This window comes from Peromyscus maniculatus, chromosome 23 (assembly GCF_049852395.1).
Source record: "Peromyscus maniculatus bairdii isolate BWxNUB_F1_BW_parent chromosome 23, HU_Pman_BW_mat_3.1, whole genome shotgun sequence".
NCBI lineage: Eukaryota > Metazoa > Chordata > Mammalia > Rodentia > Cricetidae > Peromyscus > Peromyscus maniculatus.
Genome location: NC_134874.1, coordinates 17,284,357 through 17,311,938, shown reverse-complemented (window position 1 = coordinate 17,311,938; position 27,582 = coordinate 17,284,357). Strand labels below are relative to the sequence as shown.

Genomic DNA, 27,582 nt, shown 5'->3' with positions numbered 1-27,582 from the left:
TTTTATATCCATTTTCCTTACATGTATGTGTGTGCCTGTGTATGTATATGCACATGAGCGCAGTCTACTGAGGCCAATAGAGGGCATCAGAACCCCTGGAACTAGAGTCACTGGCAGTTGTGAGCCACCAAGTGGGTGCTGGGAATTGAACCCAGTCTTCTGTAAGAGCAGTCTGTGCTCTAACCACTGAGCCACCTCTCCAGCCCCGACGCTGATGGTTTCCACCAGCTTCTTTTTTTGGCTACTATTGACATGGCAGACATATCCAAAAAAAAAACCAAAGACCTATATACACATACACATGTACAGCCACGTGCATGCTTGTACACACACAAAAGGTTAACAAAGGTTTGTGATCCCATTTGTAAATACCTATGGTTGAAAAAAAAGTGCACACACACACACACACACACTCAGCAGGAGAGAAAACTGCCCCCAACAGAATGTAAGAAATGGGGAAAAGGAAAGGACCAAGGTACTAGAAAAACAGCAGCTAAGTGTTGTTCCACATCTGTTCCATTCCCCGGCATCCGTGGGACCTTGCAAGGCTTTGTGGCCACAGGGAATGAAGTAAATCAGAAGGCTTTGTGTGAACAGCAAGATGTGGATTTAAAAAACACAACATCGCTAGGAGGTGGTGGCGCACGCCTTTCATCCCAGCACTCAGGAGGCAGATGCAGGCGGATCTCTGAGCTCTAGGCCAGCCTGGTCTACAGAGTGAGTTCCAGGGCAGCCAGAGCTACACAGGGAAACCCCGTCTCGGATAAGGAGGTCTTCTTGGACCACATTCCGCAGCGTGCATGTGAGATGAGGCCTAACTCCATCTTCCACAGCAAGGGGAAGAACTGCGAGTGAATCAAGCACACCCCTTCTTTAATCCATGGACACCCCAAGCAGGCACAGTGCTCCCCAGCCCCAGTGAAGGCAAGTTGAACAAATTACTACCGAGGCTGGGAAATCCACCTTCATCCTGCCTGCCCTTCCCAATCCGGCTCAATTTCACGGTACATGCTGCTTCGTACTTTATTGTCACAAAGACACCAGAGAAAACAAACAGAATAAAGTCTACCATTGTTAACAGATTTTTAAGGGGCGGGGGGGAGAAACCAACACATTTTTCTTTCAGTCTCATTGCGTTATTTAGCTATAGTGGCAGCGGTTGACAATTTTTTTTTACATGTAAGCCCGCTTTGGTTATAAATGTTTAATTATAATGCTTCCATCTGAGCTGAAGGTAAACCCACATTCTGTCCGAAAAGTGTTAGCAAGAACACAGACCAAAAGCTCCTCCCCCCGCCCCCCATCATGATGAGCACCCCATGCTCCCTAATGTGATCTGAAGTTGCTTCCCCCAGATCCAAGAGTCCTTGGTGGGGAGGACAGAGAGGTGTGCTGGTTAGTTTTATATCGTCTTGACACAGGCTAACGTCGTCTGAGAGGAAGGTGTGGTGGTATTGTGTTCCCCAAAATATTGTGCATGCTAATAAACTTATCTGGGGTCAGAGACAGAACAGCCTCAATATTAAACATAGAGGATAGGCAGTGGTAGCACACGCCTTTAATCCTAGCATTCCAGAGGCAGAAATCCATGTGTTCAAGGATACAGCCAAGCATGGTGACTCACGCCTTTAATCTCAGGGAGTGGTGGTAGAAAGCAGAAAGATATATAAGGTGTGGAGACCAGAAACTAGAAGCATTTGGCTGGTTAAGCATTTGGCTGGTTAAGCTTTTAGGTTTTGAGCAGCGCAGTTCAGCTGAGAGCCATTGGGATGAGGACACAGAGGCTTCCAGTCTGAGGAAACAAGATCAGCTGAGAAGTTGGCCAGGTGAGGTTAGCTATGGCTTGTTCTGTCTCTCTGATCTTCCAGCGTTCACCCCAATAACTGGCCTCAGGTTTGATTTTATTAATAAGAACTTTTAATATTCCTACTACAGGAGGGACCCTCAACTTGAGAAAGGATCTCCATAAGAGCTGGCTGAAGGAAAGCCTGTGGAACATTTTCTTAATTAGTGATTGATGGGGGAGGGTCCAGCGCGCTGTGGATGGTGCTACCTCTGGGCTGGTGGTCAAGCAGGCTGAGCAAAGCTACCGGAGCAAGACTGTAAGCAGCACCCCTCCATGGCCACTGCATCAGTGTCTGCCTCCAGGTTCCCACCTGCTTTGAGCTTCCTTCAGTGGACTGTGATTCGGGATGCCTAAGTCAAATAAACCCTTTCCCCTCCGAGTTGCTTTCTTTGGTCATGGTGTTTCATCTCAGCAACAGAAACTCTACAAAAGACATCAGGTCATTGTGGAGAGGGCGGGTCGGAAGCAAGGCCCTAACAGGATTATTGGCCCAATAGCAACAACAGGCGACTGAGACATCTGGACGTATTAGGTGTCCTAGACCCTCATTCAAGTTTCCTCATTCCCCTGCAGAAAAGACTCTCAGGACCAATCAGAAGGAAGAATTGGAACTTACAAAGACAAGATTTTGGCGTAGAATTAAGTATGGTGGGGGGAGGGGAGACACAGCAAAAGGCTAGCACACACCCAAGACACAAGTGCAGTGTTCTCAACAGGGAGTTTTCTAGGCTGAGTTTTGGTTTTTTTGTTTGTTAGTTTGGGGTTTTTTTTGTTGTTTGTTTTGTTTTTTTGGTTTTGGTTTTGGTTTTGGTTTAGTTTGGTTTTGGTTTTTTTTTTTTCGAGACAGGGTTTCTCTGTGTAGCTTTGCGCCTTTCCTGGAATTCTCTCTGTAGCCCAGGCTGGCCTCAAACTCACAGAGATCCGCCTGGCTCTGCCTCCCAAGTGCTGGGATTAAAGGCGTATGCCACCACTGCCCACTGGGTTTTGGTCCAGGCTAAGCCTTGAAGTCACTAAGCAGCCAAAGATGACCTTGAACTTCTGACCCTGCTGCCTCTACCTCCCGAGTGCTTTAATTACAGGTGTGCACTGCTTAGGTGTTGGGGCCCAACCCGGGTGCTTTGTGCATGCTGAGAAAGCACCCCATCCACTGATCCAGAGCCCCAGCCCTGTAAATGTCTTAATTATAGCCTTGTCTACCTGCTTGACGGCATCTAAAGTTGAAGTTCTACCGTTCAAAGGGTTCCTTAAGGGTGCTTATTTTGGTTTAGTTCATTTCATTTTGGAAATGAGATCCTAGGCTGATTCCTGAGATGCCCTGGACATGATCATGGGCTGCTGAGATCTCCAGGACCCCTGCAGGAGGGAATCAGAGCATACCATTTGTGTCTGAACAGAGTGAGTCAACTTGTTGGTGGGATTCTCGGGTTACAGGCTCACAGCCAGGATGGGAAGTGTTTGCTCACAGGGTATACATATGGGCCTTAAACCTTAAGCTCCTGGACACGCTAACACTTCCATTTCAAATAGCTCCATGTAAAAGGAATATTGTCCCTTCCAGGCAAATAGTGTCCGGTCCCCTCTCACAGCAAATTTTATTAGCTGTGCTAAAAATTTTCAGCATCCAGCTAATGTCAGGCTTCCACCAGACTCCAGGATGAGGGGCTCCCTTCTCTTTCCGTGTTCCCCTGATTCTTCGTCTTTCTAGCCTGCCTCGGCCCCACTATGGTTCCTAAAAAAAGAGTATCCCATAGTTCCCCTTCCCCTGTGCCCAATAGCATGCACAGCCAGAGGAAGCCCCAGAAATATTCCACTCACAGACCTGGACATTGCCATCCCAGCCTACTCCTCAGGGTGTTAGCAATGGTGTCTTTTCGTGAACCAGGCGGGACCCCTGTAGAACACACACCTGGGTCTCCCACTCTGTGGAATTAAAAGGGCCATCTATGTTCCACTGTCCATGATCCTCCTGCCTGCTGTTCAGCATCTCCAAGCCTGAGGGACCTTCGTTACTGAACATGTTATACCCAAAGCAACACATTTCTGAGCAGCTTTTCATTCCCTGCCTTGAGTGATGCTAAACAAGGTCCCTCCGTTACTCTTGTCTCAGGGGGGGGACGGGGCTCAGCTGGCTGGTCCTGTTAATTCCTGTTAATCCTACATAGTAGGAGACAGAAGGAGAAAGGAGAAACTGAGAACCACATGCAGAAGGCCTCGGGTTTCTTCCTCAGCACTCCATAAATTAGGTATGGTAGCAGACACTTACAATCCCAACACTTGGGAAGCCAAGGCCATAAGATCAGAAGTTCAAAGTTACCCTCAGCTGCATAGAGAGTTCAAGGCCAACCTGGAGCACACAAAACCCCATCTAAACCAAAAAAAAAAAAAAAATTTAAGACTAAAGTAAGAGGGTTGAACAAAAGCAGGCATTTCTACACATAAAGCTCAACTCCACTCACAGGACAGACTACGATTAAGATGTGGCTCAGAGGAAACACCTCCATGGGCTTAGCTTGAGTGCCTTACCTCATTCTGTCCCTTCCCTGTGACACAGATGAGAAACTGAGGCACAGAGGAAAAATCAGAGGTCTGGGATTACATGGTTAAATAAATGACAGGGTGTGGGGTAAGCCCAATTCTGACTACAAAGACCATAATTTTAAACTATGGAAGTTTCTAGAAAACTCCAGAAAAGTCATAAAACTTCCCTAGTTCATGGGTAATCTTTTAAATCCATGGTAATGTGGGCCCTGCCTGGCTCAAAACCCAATCTCTCCACTGACTCGCAATTTCTAAGGCTACCTCCCTCCATCTTCCAGAGGCAGGGCGTGGGGGGTAGTATGTGACAATTTTCTCTCCCGACACCTTCTGAGCCTCTTGTGTCCTCTTTAGTAAGCCCCAGTCAGGATTCCCCTTAAAGCAGGTGCTTTATTTACTGTCATGGAGAAACACAGGCTAGTCCTGGAATCCTCCTGAAGGGTCTAATTCCATTTGCCTAATGGCATGGTTAAATTTGGGGGGTGCCGGATAAGCTCTGGGAGAAAACTGTCTTTTAAAACTACTGAATTTGGATTAAAATCCTTGGGGGTATGAATCTACCAAGAGATAAAATTCCCTGGAACCTGCTATGTAGACCAGGCTGGCTTTGAACTCACAGAGATCCACCTGCCTCTGCCTCTGCCTCTGCCTCTGGAGTGCTGGGACTAAAGGCATGCGCCACCACGCCCCACCTGCCTCATTTGATTTCCACCCATCAGGGACAAGATACAGAATCCCCATTTACGCCCCTGTTTGACCTAGACAGCGCCAGTTCCTTCCAGTTTAGCCCTGGACGATTCAGTGGTCCCAGCCTGGTGCCCTGAGGGACCAGCCTTTCTCCTACCTCTTTCCAGTGGCTAACAAAGGGGCTGTGGTTGGCTTCTCAGGCAGCTCTCCATTGTTTCTTTCTAAATGGAAACCTTTTATTTGCTTATCAATCACTGGGACAGGCTTCATTGTTGCAAAGAGAAGCGCTTTCCCATCTCTCTGGAAACCATCACTCTCCCTGCCCACCTTCCCGCCCCCTTTGGATACAGACCTGGATACTAATGATGTTAATTTCAGAGATGCTCACAGGACATTTATTTTCTGTCAGACAATGTTGCAAATGCTTTTCATGGGGGAGAAAAAAAAAAAACGTCATTTGTTGGATCTCACAAAATATCCCCCTGCCTTGAAGTTGAAGAAACTGATGCAAACGTTGAATAACATGTCCTGGAGGTGTAACTAGAAATACAGTGTTCCTGGAAGAACAGGGTAGCTAACTAACACCCAGTCCAGGTTCTTTGTTTGGTCTTTGTTGGTTTTGGAGGGCGGAGACAGTAGGGAACAGAGGGGACAGTGGCAAACCAGCGCCTGTGCTTCGTCTGAGAAACACACAGAGTGGCCCTACCCCGGCAAATTCAAGCCTCGCCTGACCCAACGTGGTCAGCTTCGAGATTTTCCAGAAACTCCTGAAGGGATGCTTCCAGTCAAGTCCATTTTTAAAACTGTATGTGTGAGCTCATGTGGGCATGGATGCGCCACGGCCTTGGTGGGGATGGAGGTCAGAGAACCAGCTTGGATGTGAGTCCCTGTCTTCCACCTTGCTTGAGACAGGACCTCTCTTGTGGGCTGCTGTGAACGGCAGCACACTATGAGCTCGTCTCCATAGAAACGGTGAGATTGTGGACAGGGATTCTGTGCCCAAGGTTCTATGGGTTCTGGGGATCCAAACATATAGGTCCTAGTATTCCTGCAACAAGCACTTTGCTCACTAAGACATCTCCCCAGCCCAAATCTGAACTTGAAGACGGGGAAGAAAACTCAGGGGCAAGCCAAGTAAGGGATGGTCTATGGACGGGTGACTTGGACACAATCATTAGCAACCAAACCCATCATCACCATGTAAACCACGGTGTATCCCTTCCAACAGGAACAAAAGAGGGACGGAGCGTAACAATAAACACTCCGGCAGCCATGGAGGCTCACACCTATAATCCCGGCATTCAGGAGGCTGAGGCTGGAGGATCGTCATGAGTTCAAGGCCAATCTGGGCTACAGGGTGAGTCCTACGCCACCACAGGTTATGCAAGCAAGACCCTGTCTCAAAAACAAAGTAACAATCATGTCTTTTCTTTGCAGGTCTTCAATCAAACGTGAGACAAGGGGCCCTGGCTCCTTCGTTAAGGGAAAGCAAGAGTGGCCCTAATGAGTCACTCTATACCAAAAGCTGTCAAATCCATCATCCCTGTTTTATTTTCTGAAAGTGATTAAACACCACTTTCTCCGCTTTGGTAGCAAGATGCCAGCGACAGCCAATCTATCACTACATCTGATCTATGCCGGCATCTGCCGGTGTTTAACCGGGGAGTTTCACATCCATCATTTCCCTACCTGAATCGCTTTTTGAAAAAGAAGAGAAAGTTTAATTCCGCCTCTCCACAACAGGGGAATTAAATAGCGTGAGCTTTTCTCCCACAAAACACCAGTAATGGATCCTTAAACCCAACCAAAAGGATGCATACCCAGAAGAAGATGGCAAGGGTGCCCCAAAGTACAGTGCCCACGGATGCCAAGAGAGGACGTTGGATTTCCATCCAAGAACTGGAGTTACAGACAGTTGTGAGCCACCATGTGGGTGCTGAGGATCGAACCTAGGTCCTCTGTAAGAGCAGTCAGTGCTCTTAACCACTGAACCATCTCTCCAGCCCTCTTGTTGATTTTCAACTTGGTAATATGTTTATCTTAGCCACAGCAATACATGTGTGTCACTGGCTTTAAATACCTTCCGGGATGCGCAACTTTGGGGATGTGCCTTTTCCCTCTATTTCTAGAACTTTCTCGCCACCCCAAAAAGGAAACTCTGTTCCCATTAACAGTCACTGCCCATCATCATTCCCCTCTACTAGCCTGGGAAGGCACAACCATGAGACTTCTTCCTATCCCTGTGGATTTGGTTATTCTGGACATTCCCATGATTCCTTTAAAGAGAATATGAAGACTTGTGCCTCATCCTGGTCCTTCAGTTATATAGCATTCTCTCTCTTTCTCCCTCTCCCTCTCCCTCTCCCCCTCCCCCTCCCCCTCCCCCTCCCTCTCTCTTTCTCTCTCTCTCTCTCTCTCTCTCTCTCTCTCTCTCTCTCTCTCCCTCTGTGTGTGTATGTGCAGTGTGCAATGTGTGTGTGTATGTGTGTCCTAGGGATGAGAACCATGGCATTGCACATGCTAGGCAGGTGCTCTACCACTGAGCCACACCCCAGCCCCTCACTGGAGGAATCTAGGCAGGGGCTCTACCACTGAGCCACACCCCCAGCCCCTCACTGGAGGATTCTAGGCAGGGGCTCTACCACTGAGCCACACTCCCAGCCCCTCACTGGGGGATTCTAGGCAGGGGCTCTATCATTGAGCCACATCCCCAGCCCCTCACTGGGGGATTCTAGGCAGGGGCTCTATCATTGAGCCACACCCCAGCCCCTCACTGGGGGACTCTAGGCAGGTGCTCTACCACTGAGCCACACCCCCAGCCCCTCACTGGGGATTCTAGGCAGGGGGCTCTACCACTGAGTCACACCCCCAGCCCCTCATTGGGGGATTCTAGGCAGGGGGCTCTACCACTACTGAGCTATGCCATAGCACTTTCTCCATCATTTTCCAGATACTCCCATGCTACCACTTTGCCCACCATTTCATTCCTTCTCACATAGAGACCACTATTTCCTTATCCACCCAGAGATGAGGAGAACGTGGATCCCTCTTCCATGGCTGATGGGAATGTAAATTGGGGCGGGTGCCATGAGACACAGCCTAATGCGTTAAGCTGAGCAAACAGCTCCACCTCTTGAGTGGAAAACAGGTGTTCAAACAGAAACCTACATAAGCTGTTTGTGACAACAGCATTCATAATAGCCATGGGGGGGGGACCACCAATGCCCACTCTTGTATTTGAAGGAAGCATCCTCCTTATAGCAAGGTCACATTATGGCAGAACTTCAGACCCACAGCACTGAGGACATCCTTACCATGGGCAGCCCAAAGAACAGAGTCCAAACACAGAAGTAGGGTTATCTGCCCTCCCACCCCATGATCCCCAGAGCAGCCACTCCTGAGAGAAGGGTAAACAAAACCCTGCATGCTACTTTAAGGTATTTTGTTAAGTCTCTCTTTCCTAGATGCTTTTGTTCAAATCCTGTCAACTACCAGATGGAGCTTGGTGGCTCTCAAAACCTACGTCTACCAAAATTATAGAGCCAAACAGAGCTGTGCTCTAAAGACGGACCCGGTTTGAGTGCCAAACGCGACCTGGTACCCAGAGAGATGCAGAGAGTAACCTGGACACTGAGAAGAGACGCACAGCAACATGGACATATCACACAAAGCTGAACAGAAGAGTCATGAGTGAAGGGTACAGCCATGATGGTGGGGAAGTAAAATATGGGAGTGTGAGGCAGCTGGTCCATAAGAGTCAGACTGTGGGGGTCCATTGACCTGTGTATCCAGGCAAAGTGATTCCCCTACATCTTAGAAGAAACCACTTGCTTGCATGGCAGGAGACACAGGAGGAGGCCTTCTAGAGAAGAACCAGTGATCTTTTCTCAATTTGGGTGCTGGTTACCTTATGCATTCAACTTTGTGACATTCTGTAAAAAGGTACCTCAGGCCCCCCATGTGTGGGGGTTGTGTTTTATCTCCTTCTGTTAAAGTGTTTAAAGGGAGCTGGAGAGATGGCTCAGAGGTTAAGAGTGGTTGCTGCTGGGCTGGAGAGATGGCTCAGAGGTTAAGGGCACTGACTGCTCTTCCAGAGGACCTGGGTTCAATTCCCAACAACCACATGGTGGCTCACAACTATCTGTAATGAGATCTGGTGCCCTCTTCTGGCCTGCAGACTTACAAGCAGACATTACACTGTATACATTAATAAATAAATCTTAAAAAAAAGAGTGGATCTACATTGTGTTTGGTTCCCACATTGTGTGGCTCACAGAGACCTGTAACTCCAGTTCCAGGGGATCTGACGCCCTCTTCTAGCCTCTTCAGGAACCTACACTCCTATGTTCAACATGCTACAGGTTATGGGGACTCATTCTGAAATGACCTGGCAGGACCTGCCAGGGAGATCCTACAACATTCTTATACATGTCACCTCCAGCATTCACTTAAGACAAGACAAAGGCGCCCCAACAGTTACCTCCTCCCAGGTGCCTGGGCACAAATGACCTTTCACCGGGAACATTTGTCCTTCTGTTTGTGGGTCCATGTACTGACTGTGAGAGCCACATGTGGAGTCTAGAGCAGATGGGGGTGATGGTTAATCTCAACTGTCAACTTGATGAGATACAGAATCACCTGGGAGAGTGGCAGCTGGGTGTGCCTATGGGGGTGGAGGCGGGTATCTTGATGAGGTTAACTGAGGTTTAAAAAAAAAAAAAAGACCCATCCACTGTGGGTGGCTCCATTCCCCAGGCTTGGATCCTAGGCTGTGTAAAAAGGAGAAGGTTAAGTGCCAGCATTGCTCTCTCTCTCTCTTCTTCCTGACTGTGGCTACGACATGACCAGCTGCCCCACACTCCTGCACAGTTCACGGTGGGGAAGTCACATTACCCTTGAACTGTGAGCCAGCACCAACTCTTCCTCCCTTCCATTGCTTAAGTCAGGGTGATGTGTCCCTGCAAGAGGAACAAGAGCTGAGACATGAGGGAGGAAAGGCATTTCCCATGGATGTGGAGATGAATCTGAGCTAAGCTGGGCACCAGCATCACCCACGAACACAACAGAATACAGGCCGGTCCATTATACCCCAGAGTGCCCATGAAAAAAAGTGCGGCACTGTTGGTTTTAGGCCAATGCACATCCATCAATGAACCTTTAAAACGCATTAGAGGGCTGGAGAGATGGCTCAGAGGTTAAAAGCACTGGCTGCTCTTCCAGAGGTCCTGAGTTCAATTCCCAGCAACCACATGGTGGCTCACAACCATCTGTAATGAGATCTGATGCCTTCTTCTGTCATACAGACAGGACACTGTATATATAATAAATAAATCTTTAAAATAAATAAATAGATAGGAAAATAAATGAATGAATGAATGAACGAATGAATGAATAAATTACATCAGAGCCAGGCAGTGGTGGTGCACGCCTTTAATCCCAGTACTCAGGAGGCAGAGCCAGGTGGATCTCTGTGAGTTCGAGGCCAGCCTGCTCTGCAGAGCGAGATCCAGGACAGGCACCAAAACTACACAGAGAAACCTTGTCTCAAAAAACCAAAAAATAAAAAATAAAATAAAATAAAATACATTAGAAATGAAAGTGAGAGTCTGCCTCTGCTCATACACGGCACAGGTGAGGCTCTTACACTCCTATGCCCCTTCTAACAGCAGGCAACAAGCTGGCATGTCACATGCCACATTCTAACACTAGTCCTTTTTTTTTCTTCAATTCCATGCATTTCCTCGGCTCTTCCACCTTTTGTTGCCCTCTAACAAAATAAAGCTTCCTCCTGGCTCCACTCTCCCCCGCCCATGTGATTACGGTGGCTATCTTCCAATTAAAACATGGCCCACGCATGTGCCCCAATCGCAAGCTGGGACTGGAGCCAGCCTGGCTGAGCATGGAGATCGCACCTCGCTCTGGCGCACAGGATTAGCAAAAGTCATTCCCCAAAGAGGCTGTAGACCCAGCCCACTCACATCGCAGCCACCCACACCCCAGGCACTGCAGATCAGAGCACCGTGACCCGTGTGGCAGAGCCAGAGAGGCACCCCCAGCCATGCTGCACCCCAGTTCTCCACACAGAGCTGTCAGGCACCACAGGGAGTCCACAGAGTTATCTGGAATGAGACCCAAGTCCTAAGAATCCCATGATGTCAACTACCCACCCTCCAACAAGCCACTGGACCACAATTTGTGTCGCAAGCCATTGTCCATACTGGCCAGTTATTGCCTCCCCACCATGACCCCCTCTACAACTAGTCAGAAGATGCTTCATTGCTGCTGATGTTGTGGGTACCCCAAAGCCACCATCCTGGAAGCCGCGGTCTGTAATAGATTCAGATAAAAGAGAAGGTCGATGGACCATGTGACCACCAGGCTCACTGAGAGTATTCAATATAGACCTGCCTCTCCATTCCAGACTCTGTCCTGTGGTGATATTCTAATTGTACTGAAATGTGATTTTGATTGTATGTTAATAAATAAAGTTGCCCGGGGGTCAGAGCTATTAGAGCCATAGACAGAGTGTGGCGGTGGTGGCACACGCCTTTAACCCCATAGATCTCTGTGTGTTCAGGGATACAGCCAGCATTGGAGACATATGCCTTTAAGACCTGGGGGGAGGGCTGTACATACAGACAGTGACGAGACAGTCACGTGTTTGGGTTTACAACCAATGAGAAGGCAGAATGACTATGGAACGACTTACACACAGGGAAATAGCTCTCTTTCAGGGAGCTATGACCACCACAGGAGGAAGGGTGAGATTTTAGCTCTGAGCTCTGACCTCTTGGCTTTCTCTTTTACATTGGTTCTGTGTTTCTTATTTAATAAGACGGTTGGTTACATCTACACTGCCCCATCCTCAACCTCCATCCATGGCCACACTCCCCAGAATTCCTGCTCAGAAGACTGATGTCTCTCTGCCCAGATACCCAGAACTGAACTATTTGTCCCTCTTCATGTTGGCCATCTGTGGTGGTTTGAAAATGGCCCCCCAGAGGCTCACATGTTTGAATGCTTGGTCCTCAGTTAATGGAACTGTTTAGGAGGAATCAGGAGGTGTGGTTTTGTTGGAAAAGGTATGGCCTTGTTTGAGAAGGTGCGTCACTGGGGGTGGGCTTTGAGGTTTCAACAAAACCCTGCCAGTACCCCACCCCCGACTCTCACTCTCTGCCCCTTCTCTGTCTGCTACCTACAGATCAGAATATAAAGCTCTCAGCTACTGCTCCAGCACCATGTCTGCCTGGCTCCCACCATGATGATCATGGACTAACCCTCTAAAACTGTAAGCAAACCCCCAGTTAAATACTTTCTTTTATAAGAGTTGCCTTGTGCCGGGCGGTGGTGGTGCACACCTTTAATCCCAGCACTCGGGAGGCAGAGCCAGGCGGATCTCTGTGAGTTCGAGGCCAGCCTGGGCTACCAAGTGAGTTCCAGGAAAGGCACAAAGCTACACAGAGAAACCCTGTCTCGAAAAAAAAAAAAGAAAAAGAAATAAGAGTTGCCTTGTGTCTCTTCATAGCAACAGAACTGACTAAAAGAGTCATATATTTCATTTACATGTGACTTGGTGGTGGGGTTTTTTTTATTTCCCGTGTCACCATCAGTATGAAGGGGACTCTCATTACCAAGGCAATGAGCAGGAAGGTGTGCTCCTTTTTTGTTAAGTCTCAAGGATGACAGCAGATGCCCTGCTTGGTCCCCTGGGCTCTGTTCCTTATGGCGGCCAGAGGTTCTTCTCATGATGTAAAGCAGGTCATGAACCCTGAGCTTCAAAACCCTGCAGCGGTGCCCAGCCTAGCCTGAATAAAATCTGAGGTCTTTTCAAAAGGCACAGAGCCCTGGGAGAATGCCACCCTTGGCCATCTTGCTGGCCAGGTGTCCCCACCCTTGCCCCCTTGCACAGTGGTGTCCCTGACCTCTATATTGATCCTTGAACACACCACAGTTGGCTGCCTGGGGGTCAGGGCCAAGTCTTCCCTTCATCTCTCCATGACACACCCCACACCTCCTCTGGGTTCTGTTCCCCAGAGAAGTCCTCCTCCACTGACCTACCTAAAGGAAACTTCCAGATCCTACGCTGTTCTCCTGTTGGTGTTTATCATCTCCTGATGCAAAAGAACACCACGCTTTCAACAAGTCTGTCTCTATGAACAATGGTAAGCTTCAGAGAGTAGAGACTCACTGTCTCTGTGACAGCTTGTCCCCAGACCCCGAACCTGCTCTCGGCAGGTGGCCAGGGCTTCCGGACCTGCTGGGGGACCCACAGGACACAGGAGGAGGCAGAGGGGACTTTGGGAACTGGATGTGGTTCTGGGAATGTGTTCAGCCTGCACAGACTACTACCCCAGCCCTTCACACCCGCTCTCCTCTGCCTGGAAAGTTCTTCCCCAGACCCCTGCATGGCTCATCCCCATTCTTCTCATTTTGGGACAATGGTACATCCCCAGACAGGCCTTCCCTTCAAGCATGTCTCCAGGTCCTCTGCCCCTCTCCCATCTCCTCCATCCCACAGTCCTCTTTCAACTCTGCCCCTCTCACATCATGACCCACAGGAGCCAGGAATTATATCCGAGCAACAGGATGACATCAGAGACCCCAGTGTAACCTGGTCACATGCTCACTGCAACTGGGCCCAGTCACCTAGAAGATGAAAGGTCCTCTATGGAGGTTGCAGGGCTCCTAACCCAAGCATCCGTTGGCATTCGTTAGCTCAGGTCTGCGCGTGCGTGCCTGCGTGCCTGCGTGCCTGCGTGCCTGCGTGCCTGCGTGCCTGCGTGCCTGCGTGCCTGCGTGCCTGCGTGCGTGCCTGCGTGCGTGCCTGCGTGCGTGCCTGCGTGCGTGCCTGCGTGCGTGCCTGCGTGCGTGCCTGCGTGCGTGCCTGCGTGCGTGCCTGCGTGCGTGCCTGCGTGCGTGCCTGCGTGCATACAAATGTATGCCGGTGAGCAGGGCATGTGCTGGAATGGAACTCAGGATACTCGCTCACTGGTAAGCACTCTACCACTGGGATCCACCCCCAACCCTGGTTCCAGACTTTCAGATAGGCGAGCCCCTGGCTTTGACATTCATCTGGCCTTTGGGTAGAGTTACAATGGTGTGTGTGGCTGTGAAGAAACCCAAGGTAGCGTTTGGTTTGTTCCCTCCTCTCGCCCGTGGGCCTAGAGCCTTTCTCAGCTGGGTGGCAAGGCTTACATCAGAACGGGCCCTGGATGTGTTTTCTGGCCACGGAAAGACATCAGGGCTGGGGAGGTGGCGCAGTCAGTACTTACCATGCAACCATAAAGGCCCGAATTTGATCCCCAAACCCATGTGGAAAAGTCAGCCATGGCAAACCCACTCAATCCTGTGCTCGGGAGGTAAAGACAAGGGCAGCTCTAGGGCTCATTGGCGGGACAGCCAAGGCTAGCGCACAATGTACACCCCACCCAGTGAGAGGCCCTGTCCTGAAAAAAAACAGGGTGGCATACATCTTTAATCCAAGCACTCAAGAAGCAGAGGCAGGAAGATCTCTGAGTTCAAGGCTAGCCTGGTCTACAAAGCAAGTTCCAGGACAGCCAGGGCTATGCAGAGAAACCCTGTCTTGAAAACTACCCACCCCATAAAAAAGTAGGGTGGGGCTTGCAGAGATGGCTCCGTGGTTAGGAGCACTGGCTGCTGTTCCAGAGGACCCAGGTTCGATTCCCAGAACCCACATAGTGACTCACAACTCTCTGGAACTCCAGTCCCAGGGGCTCTGATACCCTTTTCTGGTCTCCAAGGGCACCAGGCATGCCCACTATGCAGAGACATTGCATGCAAAACATCCGTATGCATAAAATAAAAATAAATCAATCTCAAAAAAAAAAAAACATTTAAAGCAAGGTGAACATCAGTTGAGAAAGACGTTTAACACAGACTCTGGCCTCTACATATACACACGTGTGTATGCTCAAACACTACAGAGAGAGAGAGAGAGAGAGAGAGAGAGAGAGAGAGAAGCTATTTTCTGAGGTTTGAAATCCTAATGCCCAAAGTCACCCAGGGAGCTCACGGTCTCCATACTCAGAGTCCCTTTCATTTCCTCGGGCCCCCTGTTATCTGTCCCCAACACTTCCAAATTTGCTTACTTTCCTAATCTCTCCTCCGTGGGCAACTCGGGTGTTTATCTTGTGGGCTGTGCCTCTGTAGCTCATGTCTCCTCCCCGTGAGCCTTCATTAAAATATTTCAAATGAAGACCTTTCCTGCCCCCTCAAGAGAGCATGCTGGGTCTTTCCCACACAACACATTTTTTAATTCTTATCACAAGACTTCAGGCAGTTTGTACATTATATCCTATTAAAAAACCTCAATTCCACTTGAGGTTGTCACAATCCGGAGATTACAGTGTTCTGCCGGGGATATATTCATACATTCACTTTGTTCGCCGGCAGACGCGGTGCGTGAGCCTGTATTTCACACCTCATTTGATACCACAATGAGACCCGACGTATAAAAAGAAGCAATTATTTATTTAGATTATGGAATGGTTTCAGAGGGATATTCGATTATGTAATGGTTTTAGACGGATATTCATAGGTATAAACTGCCATGCTGGAGTACAGCTCCCTGCTGTTCTTCAGCCTGGAGCTGGAGTTGGGGGTAGGGAGGTGTCAAACATTGAGCATGAAGGAGAAGTACAGAAAAGGTCACTGGGATGGGAGCCCTTCTCATTTGCAAAACGGCCTCCTCTTTCCCATGTAGCATTTTTTAATTTTTTTTTTCTAGAGAAAAAAGAAAATCACAAAACCAAAAAGTGGCAACCACTTCTGAGGATCAGCACCCTTCTTTCCATGTGAAACACTGGACATGGGCTGGGGGAGATGGCTCAGGGGGTAAGAGGGGGCTTGCTGCAAAAGTCTGAGGACCTGAGTTCGAATCCCCAGCCTCCAGATAAAAAGCTGGCCATGGAACCCAAGCATTGTGGGGGTGTGGAGATGGGAAGATCATTGTGAACCACAAGCCAGGTTCAGTGAGAGACCCTTGTGGGGGTGTGGAGACGGGAAGATCATTGTGAACCACAGTGAGAGACCATGTCTCAAGGAAAGGAGGCAGCAACTGATAGGACATGACAACAGGCATCCTCCTCTTTCCTCCATGCCCACATATGTGCATATGTACCGCACACACAAAATGGAGTCACTCTGCCAATCAAGTATTGCTGGGGATGCTGTGAATGTGTTGCTCTGATTGGATTGATAAATAAAACGCTGATTGGCCAGTAGCCAGGCAGGAAGTATAGTATAGGCGGGACAAGCAGTGAGGAGAACTCTGGGAAGAGGAAGACTGAGTCAGGAGTCTCCAGCCAGACACAGAGGAAGAGAGATGTAAAAGTACTGGTAAGCCACAAGCCACGTGGCAACTTACAGATTAATAGAAATGGGCTAATTTAAGATATAAGAACTAGCTGGGTGGTGGTGGTGCACGCCTTTAATCCCAGCACTCGGGAGGCAGAACCAGGTGGATCTCTGTGAGTTCGAGGCTCACAGAGCCTGGGCTACCAAGTGAGTTCCAGGAAAGGCGCAAAGCTACACAGAGAAACCCTGTCTCGAAAAAAAAAAAAAAAAAAAAAAAAAGAAGAACTAGATAGCAAGCGGCCTGCCACGGCCATACAGTTATAAGTAATATAAGTCTCTCTGTGTTTACTTGGGTCTGAGTGGCTGCGGGCCCCAGCGGGACTGGAGAAAACTCCAACTACAAAGTATTTCTACAAAATTTAATTCCTCAACATACACCATGGAGACCATCATCATAACCCCAGTGTCCCAGATGCAGAACCGGGGAACCCCACCCCTTTCAGACCAATGTCAGGATCAACGACATTACAGGGACTGGTGTGCTTTCCTCTTAACTCCTGCCACCAGCGCCATCAGTGTCCACAGGCTCTAGACCCCTCCCTGTTCCCACTCTGCCCAAGCCCTGGGGGCACTGATAGAAACCCTGGCTCTGAGTTGATCTGGGCGGATGTCCGAGAAGAGCCCAGGACAACCATCTGGCTCATAGCCACACTCAACCAGGAAAAACAACTACTCCGTAAAGTGACCGTGTGGTCAGAGGGGCACTGGGAGTTCCCGGCCACTACACTGCTCCCAGGAGGGAAGGGTAGCCAGAAAGGAACCAGGGAAGGAAGACAGGTTGAAGGGGAAACTCAAGAGTACCAGAGCCCCCACCTCTGATACAGACCACAGGGAGATGTGCTCTCCCGCTGTGGATATAAGCACACCAGCCCCCTGTACCAAGCAGAATCAAGCTACATCCCTGGGCAGAGCCCACCTTTAAAGAGTGTGGCCACTGTGCCCACTGACTACCCTCACCCTCCCCTCATGCCCTGGCCATGAAGCCCACCTCTACACAGCTAGAAAGCAACACGAGAAACTCACCTCCCAAGCCCAGCCTGTTCCTAGGCAGGGAGCCCTTAGTCTGTTACCTAGATCTTTTAAACCAAAGACTGGCTTAGGGGAGCTGAGGAGGGTCAGGGGACACTCCACTCCTTTCCAATGTTTAGATACTGCTGGGTGAAGTCTGTGATGGCTGGAAGAGCTGCAACCATCTTGTGGCCATGAGGAAACCAGCTGGAAGATCCCCAAGGGGCCACACCGGGGGCTGCTGTGTGAACAGCCCCTCTGCAAATGCTCTGTGAGACGGGGAAGCCCTTTACGGCAACCACTTTGGGGGAATGACCTGTGGCTTTGCAACTAGAAGCCCTTAAGCCAGTATTAACAACTCCAGGACCCAGGGTGCCCAGCAGGCCTATTCAGATATACAGGGAAAACCCGGCCATGTGATGTCACAGCCCACACTCCATCCAGGACACTGTCTGCCTGGCGGTGAGATTGACGAGTTCCGGATGGAAGGCAGCATCAGACCCCTCAGCCTGAGTCATTCCTCCTCCTGGGAGACCTTCAAAGGCAACACAGTCAGGCTCTGGGGTTGGCTGGAGTCACATGAGAAGTGACAGCCATGTGCCAGGCAAGTCCATGGGAAAAGCTCACACACACACACACACACACACACACACACACCGCCAGCCTCCGACCCCATTCATGGCCCACGCTGATTCATCACCAAGGCCAGAGTGTCTCCTGGGCCTCCAAGGACCCAAAGCTGGAGAAGAAAGAAAAGAGATCACGGACAATTTACAGTGATAAGTGGCACAGCGCCCAGGGCACTGGGTGGCATCTGAATTCAGCAGCCACTCCTCCAACACTGCTCCTTGGCCCAGGGTGGGAGACCGGCAGACAGACAGACAGACAGACGCACTCTCAGCGGGGGAAGAAAGTGGGAGCGGGGACTGGGGAGGGGCTGTCGAGTCAGGGATCTTTCCACCCTCTGCCACCTAGGTGGTGGAGCCCACAACCCCTCAGGAGACTCCAGAGCCCCACTCCCACCCCGCTCCGGGTGTGGGCTCAATGCCACAGAGACGGCTCATTTATTTAAATAGCCAGGGGCCTGAGATGGTTCAGTGGGTAAAGCTGCTTGCCTCTTATGCCTGAGGACTTGAGTTGAACCCCCTCCAGGGCTCATAGGGGAAGGGATGAACCATCCTCTGAAAGGTCCTCTGACCTCTACATGTACCATGACACCCAGATCAACAGACATAATAATAATAATAATAATAATAATAAATAATAATATTTTTTAAATTAGCAGTGAGAAAAAAATTAGCAGTGAGAGACAATTAGCTGATAGCTATGAGCACCCTGCTTGCTTATTAAAAAGCAATTTCTCCCTGGCTCTTTAATTGATTCACCCCTCACATACCCCACCCCACCCCACCCCCGTTTCAGCCTTCGGTTCTTCACGGAAACAATAACAATAGTAACAATATGGTTATCAGACTCCGAACTGTGATAAATGAAAGAGGGTCGTCTTGGAGACAGGCAACCTCACTGTGTACTGTGCATACAGGATGGACGGTCCAGGCTGCAGTGCATCCCTGCAGTGGCTACACCAGGCTGGTGAGGCGGAAGGGCGGTCCACACGCCATCCTGCGCGTTATTCCGTCACCCGCTGTCGTGTCCCGCACACCACAGCGCTCACCTGCTCTGTTTCTCCGGGTGGTGTCCCACGCAGGCCAGGGCTGCCGTGGTCTGGGTACCATCCTGCTCAATGTCCTCCTGCACTGCCCACTGGTTCTCGTTGCTCACCCGCACTGCCGTTATCTTCACGCCCGCGGCTGCCTTGATTCTGTGACAGAAAAAGTAGATGCGTAAGAAAATAGGCTTGCCGGGCGGTGGTGGTGCACGCCTTTGATCCCGGCACTCGGGAGGCAGAGGCAGGCGGATCTCTGTGAGTTCGAGGCCAGCCTGGGCTACAGAGTGAGTTCCAGGGAAGGCGCAAAGCTACACAGAGAAACCCTGTCTCGAAAAACCAAAAATAGGCTTTGCCTGGGCCAGGTCCATGGGAGATGGCATCTGCATCACACGGAGACCCCTTCCCGAAGGCTTTCCCTTAAGACTGATCTTAGGGGCAGCAAGATGGCTCGGCGGGTGAGGACGTTTGCTGCAAAGCCTAATGACCTGAGTTCAGCATCCGGAATCCACACAGTGAAAGACCCAACTCCCTCAAGCTGTCCGCTGACCTCCACACACCACCATGACAGAGGCACCCACCTCCACACGTACATAATAAAGAAATAAATGTAAGAAAAAAAATTTTTTTGTTTTTTCAAGACAGGGCTTCTCTGTGAAGCTCTGGCTGTCCTGGAACTGACTCTGTAGACCAGGTTGGCCTCGAACTCATAGAGATCCACCTGCCTCTGCCTCCTGAGTGATGGGATTAAATGTGTGCGCCACCACCGCGCCCAGGTAAGAAAAAAAAAAATTTAATGCTGATGTGTCCCAAACCATGCATGGTGACTTCTGTGAGTAAACTCTGAACTTGGAAAGCTGAGGCAGGAGAATTGCTACAAGTTCAGGGCCACACTGGGCTATGGAGTGAGACCCTGTCTCAAGAATAAATTCTCAAATAAATAAACCCTGGCCTTTTCACAAGTGACACAGCATGTTGCCACGCACCTCCACTTTCTGTCACTGGCTTTGAAATTAATAATATTATGCAAATTTTATCTTAATATTTAAAAAAAAAAGAGGCAAGGGCCCACAAGATGGCTCAGTGGGCAAAGACATTTACCAAAAAACCTGAAGACCTGAGTTCAAACCCCGGGACCCACATGGTGGAGGGAGAAGACAGAGTCATGTCATGTGACCTCTGAGCTCCATGGGTGCACCATGGTACACACACCTAACACATAGCCACTAAAATACAAATAACCAAAATAAAAAAAATTATATGAGCAGGGAGGAGGTAGGTAAGTGACCCATCCCAGGAGTGATTGAAATGTGTAGTGGGTGGGGGCATGATTCCTGCACTAAGACACCTGGGAGGCCCGGGAAGGACAAGAAAAGGACCCTTCCCCAGCAGAGTCTGCAACATGGGCGACATCTGAGCCCAAGACCCATCCTGAAGCCGCGCTCTGCCACCTGCTCTAAGGAATCTGGAGTGGACTCAGGGATGCCAACCCCTATGTGTCCATCAGACGCAAAGAGGGGACTCTGCCTCCCTCTCCCTTCCCGTGGCCACCCCAGCTCCCATCTGAACAGCACTCCAGAGGCTCCAATGCTACCTGTCTGCTACCCCGACTCCTGCATCTGATCATTCCTCCTGCTGGATTCTGGTCTTAATCTCCTCTTCCACGAAGCTTTCTTTCTTGACACCATGACATCCTAGGAGTTGATTTATGCACGCCATGAACAGAGGCGCCCTGTTCCATCCCTGCCTCCGGCCAAAGGAACAAGGGAAGAGAATGTCCCAGAACCCGTGTCTACATCCAAAGCTCTTCTCCCCGAAGCTGTGCCCTCTGCCCTGGGGGTCCTCACTATTATAACAACTCACATGGATCTTTCCCACACATATGATGGCTCAGAACCCTTCCATCAAGCCACTAGAGGTCATAGGAGAAATGAGAAGCAGTTGCAGGCTAGCCCACAGAGACCCCCGATGAGACCTGAGCTACACCAGGGAGCTTGAGAGTCCCTCATCCACAGTGGTCTTGTAGGGATTAAGGATGCTCACAGAGCCGGGCAGTGGTGGTGCACGCCTTTAATCCCAGCACTTGGGAGGCAGAGCCAGGCAGATCTCTGTGAGTTTGAGGCCAGCCTGGTCTACAGAGTGAGATCCAGGATAGGCACCAAAACTACACAGAGAAACCCTGTCTTGAAAAAAAAAAAAACCAAAAAAAAAAAAAAATGCTCACAGAACACTGGGATGAAGGACCATCACGAATTCAAGTATGGAAGTACCAACCACTCTCTGGAGACCTGGCTAGGCTTCTGGTGCCCCTCTGCTAAGTGTCCTGAGTGCTACTCTGAGTCTGAGCAGAAAATTCTTTCCACCTCCCAGGGCAAAGCCAATGTCTCCCTTCACCACAGGGAATCTATTTGTCTATTTGTCTCATGAGGCTGCTCTAGGGGACAGTAGACAACCAACCAATGCCCAGGTCATGGTAGTACTTATGTGTTCTCTCTCTCTCCCTCTCCCTCTCCTTCCTCTCCCTCTCCTCCCTCTCCCTCTCCCTCTCCCTCTCCCTCTCCCTCTCCCTCTCCCTCTCCCTCTCCCTCCCCCTCCCCCTCCTCCCTCTCCCTCTCCTCCCTCTCCCTCTCCCTCCCCCTCCTCCCTCTCCCTCCCCCTCCTCCCTCTCCCTCTCCTCCCTCTCCCTCTCCCTCTCCTCCCTCTCCCTCTCCCTCTCCCTCTCCCTCTCCCTCTCCCTCCCCCTCTCCCTCTCCCTCTCTCTCTCTCTCTCTCTCTCACACACACACACACACTTCTGGCCCCCCACTCTTTCAGACATCTGACCCTGTTCTGCTCTCATACAAGAAGGAGGTATCATTCCACAGTGAGTTCTCCCTCATGGCCACAGGGTGGCTGCCAGCAGCTCCAGGTCCCACATCATCATGTGCGGAGGGTCTGGGAGGAGAAACTGTGGCTGGGATGTAAAATAAATAACTTTAAAAAAAAAAACTGCTGTCTAAGTATACTGGCTATTTTGTTTTACATAAAATATAAATAAATCCCATAAATGCTAAGAAGGAGGAGGAAAGAAAATACAAGAAATAAGATTCTTCTTCTGAGAACAAAATCTTAAAGCCAGTTTTCCCAGGCTGAATTTGACGGGTTTGTTCATAATGGGTGAGGTTAATCCCATATTGAGAGGGCTTAAAAAGAGGGGGATGCTGAAAAGAAATTCAAGTTATAGCGGAAGAAATGCATGCTGGGTATTAAAAACACTTGTAAAGCCAAATTGTTGATATGCCGCCCATCTCTTAAGCACAAGTTATGAAATTCTTCTTAAATCTCATCTTGGTCTCCCAACTAAATCCTCCTTAACTTCAGGCTATATTTGTTAAAGCGATTTAAGCTCAGAGAAATTCAGGTCTTAAATATTCACTAACCTTGTTTTAGACCAAAAAAAAAAAAAAATCTTCAGGCTTGGGGATATTCTTAGCACTTGGTATTTTAAAAACTACAATATCCAAAGTTACGTAGAAGACATTAGTGGCCCCGTGGCTGTGGTGAGCTGGAGGTTTCCAAGGCTAAGCAATAAAAGTTACCACCACAAAGTGTCCAGGACACATAAGGAGGTTAGCCAAGTGACTTGGTGACAGGTTAGCATACAGGGGATGTCTTCCAGGAAATGAAGCCATCAAGGAGCAGGGCTTGGAGATTGGAGAGAGGGCTGTTTGTAAAGTGCTTGCTGCTCTTGCAGAGGACCCCATTTTGGGTTCCCAGCACATAGGCCAGTAGGTTCACAACCACCTGTAACTCCAGCTCCAGGGGGAATCTGACTCCCTCTTCTGGCCTCTGCAGGTAACTGCAGGGACATGCATGTAGAAACAGATGCCCGAATTCTTCCACCGTATCTGGAGGCTAGCAGAGGCAAACCATGCTGAGAGCTCATTTTGAATGACTATTTAAACTTGAAAGGTGGCAGAGAAAGGAATCCAGGTGAGGAGACCTCCAAGCACCTGCCTCATGGGACCTGCCAGGACACCCACGGAGCAGACGGGGGGGGGGGGGGGGGGGGTGTCTCCCTCCTGGACTCTCCCACGTGGGTGCTGAAAACACATGTATTTTTGACCTTTAAGTCAGAGAGTGATTGGGGGCCTCTTAAGGGACAAGCAGATCTCTGAGAAGCATGGGACTCTGCTCTGAGAATGGGGATGGGCGAGGTCTTCTGTGTACAGGTGTGAGCATCCTCCAGCAGCACATGCCCACTTCGGAGGGGGGGCAAGCAAGGAGGGCACCACAGGGGGACATTATCCAAGTGCTGGCCTTCCATGTCACCTAAAACTAATTTTGTTTTATTTATTTATTTGATACATGGTCTCACTACGTAGCAGCCCTGGCTGTCCTGGAGCTCGCTGTGTCGACCAGACGAGCCTGCAACTCACCGAGATACGCTTGCCTCTGCCTCTCAAAAGCTGAGACTAAAGATGTGTGTCACCACACCTGGGTATATATAGAAAAACAGTAGAGCCAGTGACACTCCTGTCTGCCTTCTCTGTCATACAAGCTGACTGCATTTGTGACTTTTCCCATGACTGTGACAAAATATCTCCTAAAAGCTATTTACAGAAAGGGGAGCTGATTTTGATTCGCAGTTTAAGGACACAACCCATCGCGGTGGGGAAGACATGGCCACAGGACCATCAGGTCCCACAGCATCCACAGTCAGGAAGCAGAGAGAGGTGAATGCTGGTGCTCAGCTCACTCTCTCCTTTTTATTCAGTCCAGGCCCCCAGCCTGCAGAATGGCACTGCCCACATTCAGGGCAAGTTTTCCCACCTCGATTAACCCAATCTGCAAACTCCCTTATAGGCATGCCCCAGAGCTTTGGTTCCTAAGTGACGATAAATAATGTCAAGTTGGCAATATTAACCATCACACTGAGCATGCCCAAAGGATGTCAACCTTCCCCGACTCTAACTCAACTCCTGCTCTATGACCCTGAGCTCTATGACCCTGGAAAGCGTGCCCACCCTCCTTCCTTCTTGAATTCTGACCTTAAACTGAGTATGCTTGGGAATGTGCTTCCAATACTACCCGGAGGGCTTTCCTACTTGAAAGTATGCCATACAGGCTCCCCAATAAAATCTTCACACTTCCTTTGCTGGGGAGAGCATTACTCTTGGAATAACACCCATACCTTCCTTACCTCAAGTAGCATAGCCTTCCCCCAAGCTTTTGCCTCTTGGCTACACTTGTTTGGGCTTTGGCCTGAGATGGGAACCCACTACTGTCTCGTGTCTCGTTGCTCACCTAATCTTCCACCCTAGGGATAAATCAGAGATGCCACATTTTCCCAACCAAAAGGATGGTTCTGAGTAGTCCAGTGCCTCTTCCACACAGAGGCCTAGATGCAGTCGGTTGCCCGGTGGGTGCAGCAATCACCTCCCGGAAGAGAGGTGGGTGGCAGATACTAGGAAGGGCAGTTTACAGAGCACCAGATCACTGTGGCTGCATCCACTACAAGTGTAGACACTGCTCTAGCTCCGACCAGGGTGTCTCTGAGTGCAGATCTGCAGTGGGTCTGCTCCTGCTGGAAGCTGCATGCAGCCCTGGAGGCTAAGCAGCTCTACTGCCCTCCCATGCTTCAGTGAGAACATCCTTATGGTGTTTCCCCAACCAAATGATAGCTGTCATAGCTCAGGACTGTCTCCTCAGACTACAAGCCACAGCACTTTCCACACCCAGCTAACAGGGACTCCCTTTAGTCATGTCAGCTTCCCAAGGCTGTTGGAACCGATGGCCACAAGCTAATAGCTCTCAGGGGAGGAAAGTCATTGTCTTATGGTTCTGAGGGCTAGAACCTTGAATTCAGGTGTTAGTAAGGCTGATTTTGATGGAAGCTCTGGAAGAGAGCCCTTTTATTATTTTTAATTCTACATGTATGTGTGTCTGTGCATATAAGTGCAGGACCCATGGTGGCCAGAAGAGGGCGACAGATCCTTTGGAGCTAGAGTTACACGTGGTTGTAAGCTGTCCAACTGCTGAGCCATCTCTCCAGCTCCATGGAAGGGAACCCCCCTATGCCTCTCTTGAAGCCCAGGCCTTCCACACGGACTTCCTCCTTCATGCTTCCCATAATACTAAGACAAGCATGTTTGTCTTGATTTTAGCACCCTAAAAGTAGCATCCCATGAGAGAAGCTGGCCCAGAGCTTGTCTTGGCCTCTCTTTAATCCTGATCCATACCATAGGCACATATAAACTCTCCTGCTGGGAGCCCCCACCCACCCACACAAGCCAGGGAGCTCAGCCAGGATGACACCAAGGTCACAGCTTCAAGGATTCTTCAAAGTGCTGTGTCCTGGACAGTGATTGGTCCAAGGAGGAAACACGTCACCCAACCAGAATTTCCCATCACTGGGTCTCAACTAACCGACATGTGGACAGAATCTGTCAGAGATCTTTTACTGAAGAGTGGGGGGGGGTGCCTGTCTCTCTGTGTATCTGCACACACACACCCATGTAGAGATCAGACACCAGGTGTCTTCTATTACTCTATACCTTATTCCTTGAAGATGATCTCTCCCTGTGTTTAGAGCATGGGCTGCTCTTCCAGGAGACCCACGTTCAGTTCCCAGCACCCACCACTCAGTGGCTCAAAATGGCTTGCAAATCTCCTGGAGGTCCAGAGCGACCTTCTGCCTCCTCAGGCACCAGGCATGCAAGCGGTAAACCAACATGCATACAGGCAGAATGCTTATACACACAAAATAAACATGACTTTTCAAATTTAAGACACGATCCCTCACTGAACTTGAAGCGCAACCTGGGGCTGCCAGACTGACTAGCCAGCCATCTCCCAGGATCCACCTGTCTCCACCCCTCGCAGGCACAAACAGCCATGCTGGGCTTTTTACATGGGTGCTGTGGATTTGCATAGATATGCACAGCAAGCAATGTTTTGTTTTGTTTTGTTTTTCAAGACAGTGTTTCTCTGCATAATCATGGAACTCACTCTGTAGACCAGGCTGGCTTCAAACTCACAGAGATCCACCTGCCTCTGCCTCCCGAGTGCTGGGATCAAAGGTGTGCACCACCATCACCAGCCCGGCAACATCTGGCACTCTTAACTCACTGAGCCATCTCCCTTCCCATAGGGCGTCTTTGAGCCTAGCTTTCTTTCTACAAAGCCATAAGGGTCTCAATGTGTCTGTGCTGGATCATTATGTCAGCTCAAGACAAGCTAAAGTCATCTGAGAGGAGGGAACCTCAATTAAGAAAATGCCTCCATAAGACCTATTAGTGCATTTTCTTAATTAGTAACGGATGCGGGGAGGATCCAACACATTGTGGGTGGTGTCACGCCTGGGCTGGTGGTCCTGGGTTCTATAAGAAAGCAGGCTGAGCAAGCCAGTAAGCAACACCCCTCCGTGGCCTCTGCATCAGCTCCTGCCTCCAGGTTCCTGCCCTGCTTGAGTTCCTGTCCTGATTAAAGGTAATGATGAACTGTGATGTGGAAGCATAAGCCAAATAAACCCTTTCCTCCCCAACTTGCTTTGGTCATGATGTTTCATCAGTAGTAATAGCAACCCTGACTAAGACAGCGTCTAACATACTCCTGAGAGTGAAAACAATGGGAATGCAGAGGCATCATCAGGTGGATGAAGACTGTTTTCCGGACATGTATTTGAGCACCTAGATCCAACAAGAACCGAGGATGTCCCTGAGCTGTCCAGTTCCGTGAACCAGTGATTCCCCGTAAGCCACTGCAGTCAAATATTAACTGACAAAATCCATCCAGTCTCTCCCATTTCTGCCTCGCAGAGGACCAGCTGAAATCTACCCCACGTTCACAGAAGTCACACAAAAAAAAGTTAGCCCGGCAATCCAAGGGCAAGAGGAGGGGCTGGAGAAAGGCTGCTTAATATTCTTCCCATCCTTGTGAGGAAAGAAGGCAAATATTGAATCAAGGAAATCTCTGGAAACAGTCAGAGAGCTTGCCTTTGTCGCATCCATCACTTTGGTAATAAATATTAATAAACAAACCTAGGCCAGAAAAAAAATGCAATTCATAACTCAAAAGTAGCCTGACCTTTTATGGAATTAAACTCATTTTCTGTCCAGCCTGCTATTTGTAGAATGTTCCTGGTGACATACATTTTCACAGATCTACCAAAGACGCTTCCATCGGGGTCTTTACAGCCGCTCATGAGCCACAATAAGATGTTTTCTTCTCTCTTAGACACACACGGGGATTCATTCACTCTCATGTATGGGATCTGTCCTGTCTAAGGACACCTGTCTGCAGCCAGAGTGCTCACAGCCACCAAGACAGGACACACAAGCAGATCCACTCTTGGAACCTAACCTACATCACACTTATTCTTCTACCATAGAACTTTCTTCCAAGTTCTAGACCCACAGATGAATGAATACTTGAAATCATCTTTTAAGGGTCCCAAGGATGGGGCCAGAGAGATGGCTCAGTA

General features: G+C 49.6%; 1 protein-coding gene and 1 long non-coding RNA gene across 3 annotated transcripts in view; one reads left to right on the top strand and one right to left on the bottom strand.

The window, feature by feature from the left end:
* Positions 1-27,582, bottom strand: part of Tmem132b (transmembrane protein 132B) — a 278,153-nt gene that overhangs the window by 136,347 nt on the left and 114,224 nt on the right. Inside the window, exons 1-2 of one of the 2 annotated variants that reach the window (XM_076561258.1) lie at positions 27,186-27,438; positions 19,128-19,274 (exon numbers count right to left, since the gene is read on the bottom strand). Coding sequence is in view for 1 of the 2 variants with exons in the window: in XM_076561257.1 (XP_076417372.1) it covers positions 19,128-19,274 (147 nt within the window). In the remaining variant the exon portion in view is untranslated. Of the gene's footprint in view, positions 1-19,127; positions 19,275-27,185; positions 27,439-27,582 lie in introns of those variants that run through there. The other variant, XM_076561257.1, reaches the window with a different exon arrangement.
* Positions 6,093-6,682, top strand: LOC121825261 (uncharacterized). Its single transcript, XR_013047834.1, has 2 exons — positions 6,093-6,425; positions 6,506-6,682. It is a non-coding gene; the product is annotated as an uncharacterized LOC121825261 (long non-coding RNA).